The sequence below is a fragment of the Rhinopithecus bieti genome, unplaced genomic scaffold, assembly GCF_001698545.2.
Source record: "Rhinopithecus bieti isolate Rb0 unplaced genomic scaffold, ASM169854v2 scaffold_19708, whole genome shotgun sequence".
Classification (NCBI taxonomy): Eukaryota; Metazoa; Chordata; class Mammalia; order Primates; family Cercopithecidae; genus Rhinopithecus; species Rhinopithecus bieti.
Genome location: NW_016810765.1, coordinates 88,229 through 107,057, shown reverse-complemented (window position 1 = coordinate 107,057; position 18,829 = coordinate 88,229). Strand labels below are relative to the sequence as shown.

General features: G+C 37.6%; 1 protein-coding gene across 8 annotated transcripts in view; it reads left to right on the top strand.

Annotated features, from left to right (window-relative positions):
- Positions 1–18,829, top strand: part of TRPM6 (transient receptor potential cation channel subfamily M member 6) — a 114,709-nt gene that overhangs the window by 24,392 nt on the left and 71,488 nt on the right. For 5 of the 8 annotated variants that reach the window (XM_017892764.1, XM_017892766.1, XM_017892765.1 and 2 more), the window contains 6 exons: positions 1,855–1,995; positions 4,305–4,430; positions 6,049–6,326; positions 7,747–7,975; positions 11,330–11,482; positions 15,832–15,978. In XM_017892764.1, coding sequence (XP_017748253.1) covers positions 1,855–1,995; positions 4,305–4,430; positions 6,049–6,326; positions 7,747–7,975; positions 11,330–11,482; positions 15,832–15,978 — 1,074 coding nt within the window. Of the gene's footprint in view, positions 1–1,854; positions 1,996–4,304; positions 4,431–6,048; positions 6,327–7,746; positions 7,976–11,329; positions 11,483–15,831; positions 15,979–18,829 lie in introns of those variants that run through there. The other 3 variants (XM_017892762.1, XM_017892769.1, XM_017892768.1) reach the window with 2 other exon arrangements.

Sequence of the window (18,829 nt, the reverse complement as noted above, 5' to 3'; positions counted from 1 at the left end):
TATTCCTTGGTAAATTAGCAGTAAGCAAAAGTGTCCATGCTCATGTAAATTTAGTTTGTATTGATTTATGCAATATGAAAATGATTTTCTTTAATTTTTTTCTTAAACTCTGCCACAGAAAACTGAAAAAAAGTGATGAACTAGGTTAAATATGTTCTAACTAGCAGCAATAAGAGCATTACTTTTGGCATTCCTTGAAAAAAGTAAATTATGAATGTAAAAAAGAAAAATTAAATTATTTACATTCATATGTATATAGCCTTATTTCTTGTTCCAAGCTTTGTGAACATTAGTCACAATCTTCATTTCAGAGACCTTGTTCAACACTCTGTGTGCCTTTAAAAATTTACTATAAATGGGCAGTTCAAAAGTGAAGAGGTAGTAAAGTGCGATTTAAGGAGTCAAAATAATTTTTATTTAGACTAAGACCCACATACATGGAAATCTACTACTTAGCCCTCCTGCCAACCAACCATAACACTTGTCTTGGCACAGCCTCATGGTTTTGTTTGTTCGTTTGTTTGTTTGTTTTGCTTTATTGCAATATTCTCTTTATTGTGGTGGTCTCAAACTGCACCCACAATGTCTCTAAGGTATGCCTGTATAGAGTTTCAGATAGTTGCTCATCTCAGCCAAGCGCATATGCTAATCTCTGGGTAGACAAAGACAGACCCTTCCACACAGTCTGTAAAGGAAGACAGACATGTAAGCTGACAACTTCAATATCCTTGTAATATATCCTGTGGGATTTTGGATCATAGGGAAAGTAGATTATAGACACAAAGACCCCCAAATATGTCCTGAAATGTAGAAAACACTATACTGTCTATACTGGATTAAGTTCAATTCAAAGAAGAACCTGGCTGCCTAAGCCTTATGTTTTAATACCGAATTTGACTCTGTCGTTCTATATTCCTTGTTTTCATTTGTTCTACTTCCTCCCATATTCTTGTTTTACATATGATGTACTCAGTGCAGTGCAAAGTGTTATATCCATTTCAACAAAGAGAGAAGCTGAAAAGCTAATCCAATGTTGATTTTGGATCACACACATTCAGTGTAGACTTTATGATTTTTGCTTCTGTTGGAGTAGCTATATTATTTCTAGTTAAAAAAAACTCTCTATATACATATTTGTTTGTTTTTTTCTACTTGTTTAATGTTTCTCTTACTTCCAATTAGGAACTCCATATGGAATAAAAAAATCTAAATGTATTTTACTCAAACATGTGTGTATATATGTTTGTGTGCATGATAAGTAGAGTGAGAGCAAGAGTTAGAGAGAGAGAACATGCATAGATGGAAGCACACATTTAATGTCTATGAAATGAGAAAGCAGGCCGGGCGCGGTGGCTCAAGCCTGTAATCCCAGCACTTTGGGAGGCCGAGACGGGTGGATCGCGAGGTCAGGAGATCGAGACCAACCTAGCTAACACGGCGAAACCCCGTCTCTACTAAAAAAAAATACAAAAAACTAGCCGGGTGAGTTGGCGGGCGCCTGTAGTCCCAGCTACTTGGGAGGCTGAGGCAGGAGAATGGCGTAAACCCGGGAGGCGGAGCTTGCAGTGAGCTGAGAGATCCGGCCACTGCACTCCAGCCTGGGAGACAGAGCGAGACTCCGTCTCAAAAAAAAAAAAAAAAAAAAAAAAAAAAAGAATATTAAGGCTAAGATATTTTTCCTTCTGAACTGGCAGATTGCATCAATAGCTGGTCACTTAAATTAATCAGTTTGTAAAGATATTTAAAAGGTGTGTCTACCTCTTTGCAATTAATTTGATTATGTTCTAATGGCATGGCAAGAGAAATGGAAGAAGATAACTAAAAGTTAAAAGTCGTCGCATGTTTTTGTTGCAGCATACTCTTCTCTCAGGCTACCGAATAACCTTGATTGACATTGGATTGGTAGTAGAATACCTCATTGGTAGAGCATATCGCAGCAGCTACACTAGAAAACATTTCAGAGCCCTCTACAACAACCTCTACAGAAATCATAAGGTAGAGTAATTGAAAAGTGCCTAAGTAAAATTGAGAATGGTTAGGAATTGTTTTAGAAAAATGGCCTGGGAAGTTCAGACAAAAATAGCTCCTAAAATGGTCGTTTTATTTATGGACATTTGTTATCTGCTGTATGTGAAGTATACTGTACTAAGTGTTGCGGTGTTGGCCTGAGATGCATAAGGATCAGAAGTTTAGAAACTCTTCAACAGATTTATGAATAACTAGCCATAATTTAAAACAGTATATAATACATGCTAGAGTGACTTAGAAGGGATGTGATGAGGCAGGTTAGAGGGAGAGATGACCAGTTCTTTTTTTTTTTCCTTTTCTTTCTTTTTCTTCTGAAAATACTGATATCAAAAGCTTAATCAGATTAGATAATGTAAACTAATCACAGTCCATAGTCTGGAGATAACAAACTTGGTATAAGCCTGTAGTGATTATATGACAGATGTGTGTAGACTGTCCTTAAAAACACAAGTGATACATATTTTATTTTCCATGATAGTTTGAAGAGTCTAGGAATGTAAAATTAGAGTTGTTGGTTAGTAGTTAGCAGAGGAAACATTGCCTATTTCTTGAAATTGCCATTATGGATTAGCAACCTGAGGAAACTCATTCTTATTAGAAGATGAGGGGAGGATTAGAAAATGTAGTTTTGGGTATTTTTGTTGAGATAAGAGAAGAAACAGTAAAGGGCACAGCCTTTGGGTATTCAGGTATGTTTCCACTGTGACAAGGAGACCTTCGTTGCTGGAGAATCAGTGTCATATGGTTTTAAGGAAGGAGACTGGAAAGGCAGTTTGGGGTAAGATCCCATAAACAGCATAGAATATCAAGCTACTTGAGTTCCTTTATAAAGAGTCAAGTGACGTGAAAGCCCAGCTTAGCTTTCAGAAATGAAAAAGCAAAACAGGAAACCCAAATCTGACACAGAAAAATTATTAAGATTTCAAAGGCATAAGGATACACTTAAGGAGGTATCAGCTACTTCATTTAACTATAATAGACATTGCTGTGAGATCCCCAGTGGCAAGTAGGAGGACTGACTGTGGCGTTGGTGCAGCTCAGTGTGGAGCTTGCTGGGGAAGATCCCTTAGTGCCCTTTCTTCAAATGGCCTGCCAGTATGAAGTCACCCGTTTCTTGGATTGTCTTCCAGTGGAGTGCAGAGTTGATTGTGTGTCATATTAAACTAGATTGTAGTAGTTACAAGCACATGATTTTGGAGTCAGAGACATCTGGCTAGGATTGCCTCTTTAGTTGCTGAGTAATCTTGAACAATAAGCCTAACTTCTCTGTGCATGTTTCCTCATCTATAAATGGGAATAGTAATACTCCTTTTATAAATTTGTCAGAAGGATTACATAAAATAATATATGAAAAATCCATGCTCCTGGTACACAGAGGGTGCAGAGTCATCGTTAGTAATAATGGTCATTATGATAATTACTATAATGACACTATTAATTCTATATTACAATAGTAATAATAATTTGGGTGTTGCCTTTAAAAAGTCTTCACCTCATCATTTCTATGCTCGATTTTTTCAACAAATCAGAAACTGAAATAAAGCAGTTCAAAGCCTATAGTTTGGGTTGGGCATGGTGGCTCACGCCTATAATCCCAAGACTTTGTGAGGCCAAGGCAGGAGGATTGCTTGAGCCCAGGAATTCGAGACCAGCCTGGGCAACACAATGAGACCCAGTCTCTAAATAAATAAATAAATACATTTTAAAAACCAAAGCCTATGGTTTTTATCATATTTTATGTTAGTCCCTTTAAGAATGTTTCTTTTGTTTTTGTTTCTTGTTGATGAAAATTTCATGCTAATGACAATGAGTTGTGTTGTTGTTGGGCGTGGCCACTGAAGTTCTGGTGGAGATATTAAATAATACCTGAGAAATTCCATAACTTCCTGTCTTAACCTTAACCTTGGAGCTGCTTGTGAATGGGAATTTTTTCTTATCAGAACTGTAAATCTTTACTGCCTATTCTGAACTAGTTCCAGGGAGAGAACATCCATTCATTCTAATGGAATTTCCACATAGTGAAGGAATGCAGATATATAATAGGGAACAAAAGAGTGTGTTCTCTAAGATGTTAGGAAATAACAAAATGCACAATGAGATCATTAGAGGCTCTTGTTGGGTGCTAATCACGGATGAGAGACAGAGGCATGGATATTTGGTAGGACACAACATTATATTTGTTTTTTATTATTGTCTAGAAATAAAATGTTGTGACCACTATAATCTTCTCCCCTCATTTTGTCTTATTTTAAAAATGAAATAATAACATGTGCCAGAGAGTGACCAGCTTTGTTCCAAACCTTTCCCAGCACCGGAGACGCTCCTCAGGAAATAGAAATGAGTCTGCAGAAAGCACGCCGCACTCCCAGTTCATTAGAACTGCACAGCCATACAAATTCACGGTACCATTTACTTGTTTTTTGACTTGAAAAAAAAATGTTTTTTACAACTTAAGACTGTTTCTTCATTTACGTCAAAGAAAGGGAGGTGTAAATAGAGGGACCATTTATAAGTGTCATAAACAGATGGTGCAAGTCAAAAGCATAACACAGCTGTCCAGTACCAACAGTGAGCAGAGGCACAGTGATGCTCTGGACTTGCACTTTAGCCTCTCTTCCGTGTTGCCATCCCTGCTGTGTCTAGACAGTGACTCAGTCAGGTAATCTATGGGATGGTGCTTTAAAAATGTGATCATTAACCCAACACCATACTCTGATGTCCTGTTCCCCAAGGCCAGTTGGATGTGAAGTCTGTTTCCTTCTTTTCCTTCACTTCTCTGTTGCACTGACCTTTTGCATCTTCATTTTTAAATTTTTTCCTTTTTGAGGCTTTCTTGAAATTAACATAAATCTAATATTACAGTATGATAATGATGATGCTGATGAGTGTGTGTGTGTGTACAACATTGTTATTCCTCCTAGTCTCATACTCCTCCAATCCCACTTTACTCTAAGAATAAATGCTTTTGCTCAAGAATTTCCATGCAAATGGTTATTATGTTAGCTGAAAGAGGTTTGCTTTCCATAGCCCCTGGTATGAAAGAGGTATTTCATAAAATTACCATTGGTCATCATCAGTGAACATGAATTCCTTTTATTTATAGAAATAGAGGAAATGGATTATAATTTTTTGCTATGGTCTCTCAAATTAAAAAGAATAATTATTGAATCTTTAGTATTTGCCAGGTATTATACTGAGTGCTTGGTTGAACTTGGAAGGTAGGTGGGGAGGGGAGGATATAACAGTGTCTGAGAAATGGTCTCATCTTCCTCAAAGTCATAACCATAGTGCAGTGTGATGAGCCCAGAGATAGAGACACACAAAATGATATAGGAGTACGTGAGGAGGTAGAGTGGCATGGTGAGTGGGGATTTATCAGGTGGAGAATGGTATTTCATGATCACCTGTTACCGTTGCTGATAAATATAATCAGAATTAAAGGAAAAGAAACTTCAAATCAATCTATTTGAATACATGTTGGCTACACTAGGGATGTTTTCCCAAAGGAAAGATAATGAATCTATTTGCTAAGTGAGGTTAGAGCTTTTTAAAAATACATCATTCTCATGTATCCAATATGTTATTTTGACCCATTTCCTTGAGAAATTAAAAGTTATCATGTAGTCTCTAATTCAGCACTCATCATACTGCACTGTGGTTATTATTTTGAGGAAGATGGAACCATTTCTCAGGTATTGTTATATCTCCCCCTACCCACCCATCTTTCAAATTCATATTAAGCACTCTGGGTATATCCTAAAGAGGTACTGCGTTAAGTTATGCTAAATGACCTTAAGATATATCAGTTCAGGGACTCTGGATCTGTTAAATGCAACAAGAAATAGATTACCTTTTATGGTCTAAATTTTGCTTGCTGGCTTATAGAATCTTATTATTATTTCCATCTCTTTTTCAGTAGTGATTTAAAAAAAAATCTGTCAGACACCTGCTGTGTTGAATTAGGTAAAACATCATGCATCTGAGTATTTGAAAACTCATTCCTATTTTATTTTCCAACAGGAAAAGTCTGTAGTCCTTCATAAATCAAGGAAGAAGTCAAAAGAACAAAATGTATCAGATGACCCTGAGTCTACTGGCTTTATTTACCCTTACAGTGACCTGCTGGTTTGGGCTGTGCTGATGAAAAGGCAGAAGATGGCCATGTTCTTCTGGCAGCATGGAGAGGAGGCCACGGTTAAAGCAGTGATTGCATGTATCCTCTACCGGGCAATGGCCCATGAAGCTAAGGAGAGTCACATGGTGGCTGATGCCTCAGAAGAGTTGAAGAATTACTCAAAGTAAGTGTTCTCTCACTTCATACTAAACATCAACACTTCTTAGAATGGTTAGACACTTTTATCTCTCTCATCTTTAAACTTGTAGGACAAATGGACTTACTGCCATGCATTTTATGGACTCTCCTATTAAAAGGGTCTTCAAGTATTCTAAGGAGCTTTGTGAAGTAAAGGAAGGAGAGGTGGCCTTCAAGTCAGGGGACTTGAGTTCTAGTCCAGCTGTTGACTAATTAGACAAGTCAGTTGACCAGATTTCAGGGCTTTAGTTTCCTAACTATGAAATGTTCAATTAATGATTTTGAAGGCTCCCCCTAACTCAGAACTCTTTGATGCTAAATTAAAGTAAGACATTGTTTTTTTCATTAAGTATCTCTCAGGAGGAAAAACAAATAAATGCATTTTATTAAAGAACCAGAGAGTAATGGTGGAAAATAGAAGTTAAAATGCTTTTGGTTTTAAGTTACTAAAGTGTTACAGTAGTGAAGAAAGAATGAAAACTAGAATCAATGGAAACTAATTTATAATTTTAATTTAAAAAATTCCCAGGCTGGAGGCAGAGGTTGCAGTGAGCTGAGATTGTGCCACTGTACTCCAGCCTGGCGACAGAGCAAGACTCCATCAAAAAAAAAAAAAGAAAAAATTCCCAGGCTGGGTGTAGTGGCTCACACCTGTAATCTCAGCACTTTGGGACACCAAGATGGGAGGAATGATTGAGGCCAGGAGTTCAAGACCAGCCTGGACAACATAGGAAGACCCTGTCCCCAACAAAAAAAAAAAAAAACCCCAAATTCCAGAGAATGACAATGTCTACCTTTCAGAGGAAACATTCTCCTCGAAAATCACATGAGGGTGTTTCTAGGTCTAGGTCTATAGCTTTCTTAAGTCATATAGGTATTTTATAAAATCTTTTTTAAAAAAAGTGATTCCATAGCTTTCCTTACTTGCTAGTTGGGTTCTGAATGGTCTTTTTTGTCCAAAAAAACAACAAAACAAAACAAAACAAACAAAAACAAAACTTTATTAGGTCTTATGAGGGAGTCCCAACCAAGCTATGTATAAGCCTATGTATAAGTCCCAAACCAAGCTATGTCCAATAATGTGGAGTGGCTACTCCCCATGAATAGCTCAGGTGTAAATTAAATTCTCTATGCTACAATGTAAACCTCCTAGTTCTGTTCCTACAGGAAAGGGAGAAAAATCCCATTCCTGAGTAGTAATTCCTTTCAAATAGTTTCTGGAAACTAAGATTATTAATCTGCTGTTTGGTGGTGTTGGCTTTTTTTTTTTGAAGGAAGCCTTATGATTGATATTTTCTGAGCCTCACATCTAATCTTTTACAATGTTTCTAAATGTTCTCAAATGTTTCTAATAATGCAGCTCTCTCACCTGCCTTTGTTTTCTTCATTGGCCACCTTCATGGCAGACAGTTTGGCCAGCTGGCTCTGGACTTGTTGGAGAAGGCATTCAAGCAGAATGAGCGCATGGCCATGACGCTGTTGACATATGAACTCAGGGACTGGAGCAATTCGACCTGCCTGAAACTGGCCGTTTCGGGAGGATTACGACCCTTTGTTTCACATACTTGTACCCAAATGCTACTGACGGACATGTGGATGGGGTGCCTGAAAATGAGGAAAAACTCTTGGTTAAAGGTAAATTTACTTTACTTGCTTTATGGAGTTTAATGTTAGTTTTGTATAAAATTCTGTACTCGAGTTACATTTTCTTCCAGAAGTGTGTCTTCAGGAGAGCCAGTTAGTATCTTTGAGAGCTCCTTTGGAGGTTCTAGCAGGGGAGCGCAGCTGCTCCTATACCCTTGACGGAAGATTGGTCCTCTGTCGAGGATGGTCGTCTTCTGCGACTGAGCGACTGCCGGAGCGCGCAGCTTTGGGAGGGAGGAACATGGAGTGGTGAGACAGGAAGGGGATACCTGCCTAGCCGGCCAGATCAGCTGAATCAACCCTGGCGATCAATGGGGTGACAGATGGCACAGCCAGATCGGCCTCACATGCCGGTTAATATCTTTGATTCTCACAGAAGATCTGGGGTCTTCCCAGAGGAATCTGTGAAGATGACTTTTATCTCCCATGACCACAGTTTCCTTTTGAATAATGGATATAATTGTACCTGCCCTGTCCACCACAAAGATGAGGGTGGTTAGAAGAAGTTAAAAGCATAGACAAACATATGTAAGATTTCATTATTACTAGTTGCTATTGCCTCTAATAGTTACAACAAAAGTAAATTAGACTTTTTAGTGAATTTTTTTTCAGTGTAAGAATACTAACAGATAATAAACTAAATAAAATTAATAACTTCTGTTGTTCTGCTCACCCAGTGTGTGTGTGTGTGTGTGTGTGTGTGTGTGTGTGTGTGGTTTTCTTTTCTTTTCTTTTTTTGAGAAAATAAGTGACTGTTTCATAAGGCTGCCCTCCAATACATTTGTTCACATGACTAACCATCTCAAAATTCTCAGCCTCATCTGTTATCTTAAATTATCAATAATAATTTAGTTGACTGCTAAGGACATTTACCTTTGACATCAAACCTAAGTCTAAAGGCTTTAGGTTATGGCCAAGCTTAAGTAGTACACATACTTATGAACCCAAATAAAATGAGACAAAGAGTGAGTATTAAGAGCTACATAAGTCTGTATTTTATATTTTAATTTTATTTTCCTGGAGTTCTTAAAATATGATGTGTCCCAAACATAATGACTATTTTTCCACTGATGAAATTGTAGAAATAAGAGAAATGTCAACCAAAAAGGATCTCGACATAAATCCTTTTAAAGAAAATATCAGAAACAATAATTGTTTTCAGAAGTTCTCCAATGATCTGCTTTGATTGCACCCTTGGAACTGAGGAACTAGAGATGTGAATGGGTTCACCTCTAGCTACATAAGTTCAACGTTCAGGGAGTGAGATAAGATATAGATAGCTGGTAGTTTGAGAAATGATTTTCCTCATGTTTGTGTCCTGTATATACTCCAGTTTACTAGAAATCCTTATTTTTGAGAACTTAATGAATTCTTGTTCTTCATATACTTCATACCAAAAAGAAGACTTAAGTGAAGACTAAATGTTTTACCCCAAAACATAGAGTGAGTTAATAAAAAAGGTTGAGTTATCTACTTAAAGTCAGTAAGCTGCAGTAAATGTTCTTCTGCAGTGTCTAGATCCTACTCTGTCAGTGCTTGGTTGGTGAATTTTAGAAACAGATTTGCAAATAATTGTAAGATGTCCTGGCTAGGCTAATTCCAAGTAGAAAAAGACTGTAGAAAAGCCATATAGAGAGATGTGGATGGGAAAACTCATCTCCATATTATCCCTTAGAGATGGGATACTGATGTTGTTGAATACTATCTCATAAGCCAGTTGTTCTGCAATGGACAAAGGCAACAGAATGTGGGGCCTCTTCAGGAAGTTGACTAGAGATTAATTAGTACAGTATTACCACTGGGCATGGTAACTGCAATTTTTCCAGACCTAGAAGATTGCATGTATTTTGGGTTCTACATCTGGACAAAAAACAAACACACAAATAAAATCCTATTAGAACTGGAGAAAGTCCAGAGAATCTTCACAGGAGATCAAGCTTTAAAACAGGATGACAAAAGATAATTTCATCATGAAAAAAAAAAGGTCGACAAGGATATGGCTTCAGTTTACCGTGCTTAATGATGAATGTCAAATAGGTTAAATCTTCTTTTTGGTCACTGAATACCAGAATACTAAGGCCTACTTTTAGCTTGAAAGAGGTAGTGTTCATCAAGTTGATATCAGAGCATTTATTAAATCTTTTAAACTCTTTACCTTGGAAGACCATACAAGTTGAACTTAAAAATTTTTTTTGAAAAGACTGTTAGTAATTCATGAATAATAGCAATATAATGAAAATAACTTGTGTATATCTGGATCTATACCTTCCTTGGGTTTTACTAGTAGGGAAAAGACACGTGAGGGATGGGAGATGGATCTAACAGAAGGTGATGGTATAGTTTTAGATTCTTGATTTTATAATATCAACAAATTTTAATGTGTTTTATGTGGTAATATGTACTTAATGGCTTTAAAATATTTTTAAGCAGTGTGCTCATTGAAAAATAATACTTGTCACTGCCCTGTCCTGCTGCTGCTAGAGGTAAATAATTACAGTGTAGTATAGATATTTTTAAACTTTTAAATGCATATATATATGCATATAAATAGCTAAGGTTTTTACTTTTATTTTTTAACAAAAATGGGATCACTCTATGTTCTTCTATACAGTTGGCTCTTCATATCCATGGGTTCCACATCTGCAGATTTAATCAACTTCAGATAAAAAATATTTGGAAAAACACCCCCAAATAAATAACAATACATTAAAAGTTATACAAATGAAAAGTCAATACAGTATAACAACTATTTATATAGCATTTACACTGTATTAGGTATTATAAGTAATCTAGAGATGGTTTAAAGTATAGGGTAGTATGTGCACAGGTTATATGGAAATACAACACCGTTTTATACCAGGGACTTGAGCAGCCTTGGATTTTGGTATCCTTGGGGTCGGAGGTCAGGGGTGTCCTGGCACCAATCCGCCTTGGATACCAAGAGATAACTGTAATTTGATTTTTTCACTTAACAATATAGCATGGCTACCTTTTCATTATATTCAATATTGCCTTTGTCTTTTTAATGGTTGCACAGGAGGAAAGGTTATTCCAGACCAGCTGTCCCTCTCTAGATAGACATTTAGGTTGACACCAGTGTTTTGCTTTTACAAATAGTCCTGCAATGAACACTCTTATCCTCAAACGCTTGTACTCATGAGTATTTCTGAGGGAGACACTAAAACTGAAGTTGCTGAGTCAAAAAATTATTTGTAGAAATGGGATGAAAATTGAACTGGGATGAGTCTGGCATTTTCTATACACTGAAATTCTTAATTTCATTATTTGTCTAGTATGTGCTTTTGTAGTCCCTACTACTTTGTTTTGCTTTTTTTTCTTTTACAGATTATTATAAGCATTATTTTACCACCCACCATTTTGATGTTGGAATTTAAAAGCAAAGCTGAGATGTCACATGTTCCCCAGTCCCAGGACTTCCAATTTATGTGGTATTACAGTGACCAGAATGCCAGCAGTTCCAAAGAAAGTGCTTCTGTGGTTAGTGCAAAATCATCATGAACTGAATTTTATTGTATTGACTGCACGCAAACATACACATCCTTAAAGTTTACTTATATAGCCATCTTTTAAACAAAAGTTACATTGCCTCTATTTCAGGCCAGTGATGACAGATGGTCCTGGGGTTATACGTTATTTTAAAATGCCTCTGACTAACCAATCAAGCATTTAGTTCTCTTGTATAATCTTAATCATATTATGCTATGGTCAGGTTTATTATGTACAATAGACCTAATTAACCCCCATATTCGATTAAGCAAAATATCTTATTTCTACTTCAAAGCCAAAATCAAAGATGTGGTTTGGACATAGCTGTATACCAATTTATTAATTCAGTGACTCGTTAGTGGCCACTTTACATGTGCTAGACGTTTTGTGGACACTGAATTAATTAAGGCAGATGCAACCTCTTCCACTGCGGGGCTTATAATCAGACAGAGTATCCACAATATTTCACCATTGTTCAATTAAAACACGTATTGAAAAAGCGTTTCGGCCGGGCACGGTGGCTCACACCTGTAATCCCAGCAGTTTGGGAGGCCGAGGTGGGCGGATCACGAGGTCAGGAGATCGAGACCATCCTGGCTAACACGGTGAAACCCCGTCTCTACTAAAAATACAAAAAATTAACTGGGCGTAGTGGTGGGCACCTGTAGTCCCAGCTACTTGGGAGGCTGAGGCAGGAGAGTGGCGTGAACCTGGGAGGTGGAGCTTGCAGTGAGCCGAGATCACGCCACTGCACTCCAGCCTGGGCGACAGAGCGAGACTCCGTCTCAAAAAAAAAAAATAGTGTTTCAAGTTTGTTCATTATAAATGGCTTATAATCATAACAACAATCTTCCTTTTGCCTTTAAATTTAACTTAAGCAGTAATTATTAATAAGCTGCTGTTTTTAGAATTTTTCTAGGCATGGTGTAAGGGGTGGAGGCAGCACTTTTGATGGGATAGATAAGATTTCATAATACTAATTAAGTCATGCAATTTATTAGCTGAGGAATGTAATTTGCATTGTGTATTGTGGCAGGAAACTGAAGGCAGGTGATGCATAGATGCTCTTTAGAGTGTCACTGTGTTGTCTTCTTGTGGTAATAGTGGGTAATAATGAATATAAAGAAGGCACTTCTGGTAATTGGAGAAGCAAAGCCATTATTCTGGAGCTGATGCTGTATAGCATCAAATACTGCATTTGCTCACTGAGGTTTTATAAAACTCCTTATTGAAATTTCTACAGGCAGAATAACTTTGCCATGTGAAATTTAGATCTTTTTAGCTGATAACCTCTTGAAAACATGACCTTTGATGACATGAGTTTTCTTAGGACTAAATTATAGTAAGATGGCAGAATGGGTTAATCAACAGCAGAAGAAGACTCTTCCCATTAGGAGTCAGTAGGTGAGGATTAGGGTTTGGTGACAGTTTTATGACTGAGGTGGTGTTTGAGCTTGACTTGAGGATGTGGAGAGGGAAAAGAGCATGTCAGTGGGAAGGGGACTATAAGCAGGGTCAGGGAGTTGGGAAGTGGCAAGGCATATGTAAAGCATCACAAGTGGTATGGTTCAGCTGGAATCTAGGTTAGGAGGGTTATGTAACAAGCTGGGAGTACTTGTAGGAATGACGAAAGTAGACTAAGGCTAGATCATGTAGACTCTTGTATATCCTGTAAAGGAGTATGATTTTTATTCTGTAGGTTACGGAGAGCCAGTGAATGTGTATGCCAGAGTAGTGAGATGATCTGACTATTAGAGAAATTATTCTGCCTCCAGGGCATAGGATGGTTTAGCAAGAAGACTGGCTGGAAGCAGGGGGAACATAGGCCAGGGTAGCCATCCAGGTAAGAAACAATAAGTCCTGTAACCAGAGTCAGTAGCAATGGACATGGAGAGGAAGAGGGTCTTTTATACAAGGCTGTCTTGAAGGGACTCAAGGATAATTGGAGAGGGAGTGGGTTCAGAAGGGGAAAGATGAGCTCGGTCTTAGGTTAATAAATCACAGTGAAATACTGAGAAAGCTGTATAACAAAATCTCTTCTATCAGAGCATCGTTAAGTGGGAAAGATGACTGCAATACAATGCAAAACAGATATGGATTATAGTAGACTTATTGTTGTAGTTACAACTTTAATCTGTGTACCTGCTGGTATCAGATTACAATTAGAAAAAAAGAGTGTGGGGTGGTCAGGGGGTGTGGGGGCGTAAGGGGCAGCCGCCATATATGAATATACATATATATAATATTATCCTACTCATAATAAAAGTTATTCAAGCCAAACGTTTTGTCTTTCCTCTTCCTCAGTAAAAAAATATCTGTTATATCTCTCAGGTTGTCTTCATCATAGCAACTGGTGTCTTTGAATTCAACTCAGAGACAGGCCCCATCAGCACTTTATAATCCACTCCAAACTGTCAAAAGCAATTAAGAGCTAATGAAACACTCCTAGAGAAATAATAAGAGAAGTTATTTAATAATAAAGTCATTACTTAAATTGCTTTCTGGAGTCTTTCTGATGTGGTATTGATGTCATTAAAAGCTCGTAAGTGATGACTTTTCTAATTGGTTTTATGCCATTTTAATTCTAGGCTGGTTCAAACCTGCTAGGAACTGGGCCGATTTCTACATTTCTAAGTCACAATCCCAACCCCACTGCCCAAAGTGAAATAAATGACTGAATAATTAATCAGGCACTGAGGATAACCCATCTAGATGCCCGAGGCCTTAAACATCACATTTTTCTGCAATTATATGGACAGCTCAAGCAAAATTTGATTCATTCCTTGGCTTAAAAAATTTTGCTAATCTTGCAGGTCTGACATTAAAGAGATAACTTTTGTGGCTAGGTTGCAAGAATGGACTAGTTTGAGAGGCAGCAGAGAACATTCCTTTCTTTTAATATTACTTTAAAAAATTAACAAGTACACGTTTCCTATTAAAAAACTAAAATCACCTAGAAATCTATACAGTAGAGTGATGTCGCTTTTGCTTCCTTTTTGCTACCCTTATATTGCTGCTTCTGTAAGGTAGCCAGCCTGTAATTGCTTCTTTTCTTTTTTTTCTTTTTTTTCTTTTCTTTTCTTTTCTTTTCCTCTCTTCTCTTTTCTTTTCCTTCCTCTTTTGAAAGCTCATTCTATGTGGGTGTTTGTGTAGTCACATTCAGTCATCTCCTGCTCTGCCTTACATATACTCATTGCTAATTCTGTACATGAGTTAATTCCCTTGGACTGACACATACCTTTTGGGTAGTTGATGAAAAATCTGATTCTTTCCCCAGAAAAATGCATGTACAACACAAATACTTGCACATGGTTGCAGGGTGTTCAAGGAACTCTAGAAGCTCAGAAAGCACGTGAACTGCAGGCAAACAGACCCTCTGCTATAAATCAGTGGGGAAGCTATAGAAGGTCAGAATCCTAAAACTAATGCAGTGCGTGAATTTCCTATGGCAAGGAATGGCCATGCATCATCAATGTATGCTCAATTTGTTCTTATGTGTTAAGGAAATCACTGTATTGTTCATTACTTATTTCACAGGGATTTTATGAGTATCCTTAGGTTCCAAAATTTAAAAACATACAAAATTTAGCCAGGTGTGGTGGCAGGTGACTGTAAGCCCAGTTACTTGGGAGGCTGACATACGAGAATCTCTTGAACCTGGGAGGTGGAGGTTGCAGTGAACTGAGACCGCGCCATTGCACTCCAGCCTGGGTGACAAGAGCAAGACTCCATCTCAAAAAAAAAAGGGAGATTGAGAACAGGGACCAATTTTTAAATCCTTAGAACTACTCTTACTTTGAATTTAATTACTACAGAGTCAGCTTGCGTTTCAGAAATACCTCATATGTTTTACCTGGTCAATAATTTATACAATACATACAGTTTTCTCTCCCTTCAAAGGTAAGATTATAATTTGGCATGTGGGTGCCCAATTGTTATTATTATTATTTTTTTGAGACAGAGTCTTGTTCTGTCGCCCAGGCTGGAGTGCGGTGGCATGATCTCAGCTCACTGCAACCTCTGCCTCCCAGGTTCAAGCGATTCTCCTGCCTCAACCTCCCAAGTAGCTGGGATTATAGATATGTGCCACCACACTCGACTCATTTTTGTATTTTTAGTAGAGGCAGGGTTTCTCCATGTTGGCCAGGCTGGTCTCGAACTCCTGACCTCAGGTGATCTGCCCACTTCGGCCTCCCGAAGTGCTGGGATTGCAGGTGTGAGCCACTGTGCCCAGCCAATTAATTTCTAATATATTATCTATGCTATTTTTTGGATGTTCATGCTTGTCACTATTTTAATTAAGCTGCTGACAAGAAAATGATTATTTGTTTATTTTATAGAAAGAGTATGATTTGGAAAGGGGCCATGATGAGAAACTGGATGAAAACCAGCATTTTGGTTTGGAAAGTGGGCTCCAGCACCTTCCATGGACCAGGAAAGTCTATGAGTTCTACAGTGCTCCAATTGTCAAGTTTTGGTTTTATACGGTTGGTCTCATTACAACAATATATGTCAGATGAATGATGGTTGATAGCTAGTGATGAAATTGATAATATGCCTAATTTGCCACTTTGCAATAAAAATGTAGAAACCTAGTTAAAAAAAAGTGAGGGCATGACAAAGTAGGTAGCAAAAAAGACCGGAGGAAGGCAGGGAGAGGTTAGGGTAGAGCTTGCCTACTTTTTGGAGTTTGAGAACAAGCATTTTCTTCTCCCTTTGAGTGCTAAGAGTTAGCACTGTTATTGTGGGAAGATCTAGCTGGCTTTGCCCTACTGGTTAGCGTTGCTTCTGTCTCTAAAAACTCCTAAGCTAGGAATTTCCATGGAAAGAAACACTGGAATATTCTTTTCTTAACAATGTGAGTGTGGTTAAAACTCTCTTGGCGCTCCTATCAGAGTCCCTCAAATATGTTGTTGCACATTCACAAAATGGTAAAACCTCACCGTTTGAAGGGAGACTGAGCATTCAAAGATCTGTAGAACAACCAAATTAACAGCAGTGTTTGTAGAATTAAGCAATAGGTGGGTGGATTCTTAGAAAATCAGCAATTGAATCAGCATTTTCTTCATAGGAATGTGTTATATAGATAGAAAATGATGCAAGTGTTTGTTTTTTTGCCTTCAGTAGTATATGCTTATAAATATATAGAGAAAATGAAATATTTTAGAAGCTGAACTGTGTGAACAAATACTAAATCTATTATGGATAGTAGAATGACAGAGAAAGCATGAACTTTCTTATGCTTTAGATGTGTTGAGTGCTTTTCACATTTATTTCATAGAATTTTCTTTTCTTTTAAGTATTTTTTTCCATGACACAGCCCTCTGGAGATCCTGAGAACATGTGCTCCCATAGCATTTATTTTTCTAATGCTTCTCTATAAATAGCTCATGGCCAAGAGTTTGTACATCTAAAACATTTGAAGTGTGACTATAAAAGGATATTTATCTAAATGTGTTGTATTTCCAAATATTTACCTGGCCAACCACACACTTATTTCCTATACTTATTGAATAAGTACATAGCTGTGTATGATTTTTATCTGTTTCCAAAAATCACATCTGCTTTCAAACAATGAGGTTTTGCTATTTTTGTAACATGCAACAACATATACGAAAGACTCTGACAGGAGTGCTGGGAGAGTTTTTACCATCGTCATACCATTGGGAAAAGCGTATTCAGGCATTTCTTCCCTTGGAAATTTCTAGCTCAGGAGCTTTAAGAAACAGGAACAAAGCTAAGCAATAGCGCAAAACCAGCTAGATCTGCTCACCATGGTGTTTTTAATAATTGGAACGAAACAAAAAGAGTCAAAAGCAATACTGCCAATGTCCAGAGTGTTTAGTGCTTAATTTTACCGAGGTGTGAGTGCTTCGGTTGCTTGTAGCCTTTGTGTCATGCCACTTTGGACTAACGAGTAAATGGACTTAACATAGCCTTTAGGAATCCAACCTGTTCTCAAGTAGAGGAATTGTGGGCTACTTTCTCAATCTGAATATCTACTTATCGAATTTGTTTGTAGTCTTTTGCTTATAAATCTTCCGGATTCAGATAGTCGTACACTATACATATTAGAAAGCAAGTTATGGCTGAGGGTAACCTAAGGTTCAGGTCATTCAATTTGATTTTACGGAGAGCTGACTGCTGTCTTTAAGACATAGTATACTAGGCAGCAGAGGGGGCGGTGAGAAGAAGACATTGCCAAACATCAATGCTGACTTTAAGCAGATTACAGTTATGTAGGGGAGAACATTTATGTATGTAAATGAGTCCAGTATAAGGAATCAGTATATGGAGATAGTAAAATACAAATAATAAAATATATACAGACAAATGGGCTAAGGTCTGAACCTCAGAGTAAAAGTTAAGGAGTCAATTGTCTAGCCATGCTGAAACCAATGACAAAAAAACTTAAATGCTTGATAGAACAAATTAACTTCAAGTATGTCCTTAAGGAGTCATCAAAAATACTCAGACTTTGAGATATAGATGAAGAGAAGTATAGAATTGTTGAAATTTACCTTTACTTTCTTATATGCTTCTCTTCTACACCTCCTTAAATGATAGGCACTAATATCCATTATGACTACCTGAAAGACCACCTATTGTCAATAATACCATTCTTATATAATTAGAAATGGTTTAAGCTATTCTCTATGTTATCTGTGCAGAACTAAAGTTAGAAGCAGACTTACCCATGTAGGTAGATAAAAATATATGAGAAATAGGGATCAAGGTTAAAATAATATGCTTTTATGAGAATGAACACACACACACACACACATTTTTCTCTCAAATGATTTTTTTTTTTTTTTTTTCTTTGAGATGGAGTCTCTCTCTGTCACCTAGGCTGGAGTGCAATGGCGCGATCTCAGCTCACTGCAACCTTAGTCTTCTGGGTTCAAAAGATTCTCTTGCCTCAGCCTCCTGAGTGGCTGGGGTTTCAGGTGCACACCACCAAGCCCAGCTAATTTTTTGTATTTTTAGTAGAGACGGGGTTTCACCATGTTGGCCAGGCCGGTCTTGAAGTCCTCACCTCAGGTGATCCGCCCACCTTGGCCTCCCAAAGGGCTGGAATTATAGGTGTGAGCCACCGTGTCCAGCCGATACAAGGTTTTTAAATGCAAGTATTGATCAGTGAGCACTGTGTGTTGTCTCTGACAGGGCTATTTAGAGGACTGCAGTCTCATACATTGTTGATAATAGTGTAAATTGGTAAAGCCTTTCTGCCAGAAAATTTAGTAATATTTGTCACAGTTTTCAGTGTGCATGGACTTTGGTAAAGCCTTTCTGCCAGAAAATTTAGTAATATTTGTCACAGTTTTCAGTGTGCATGGA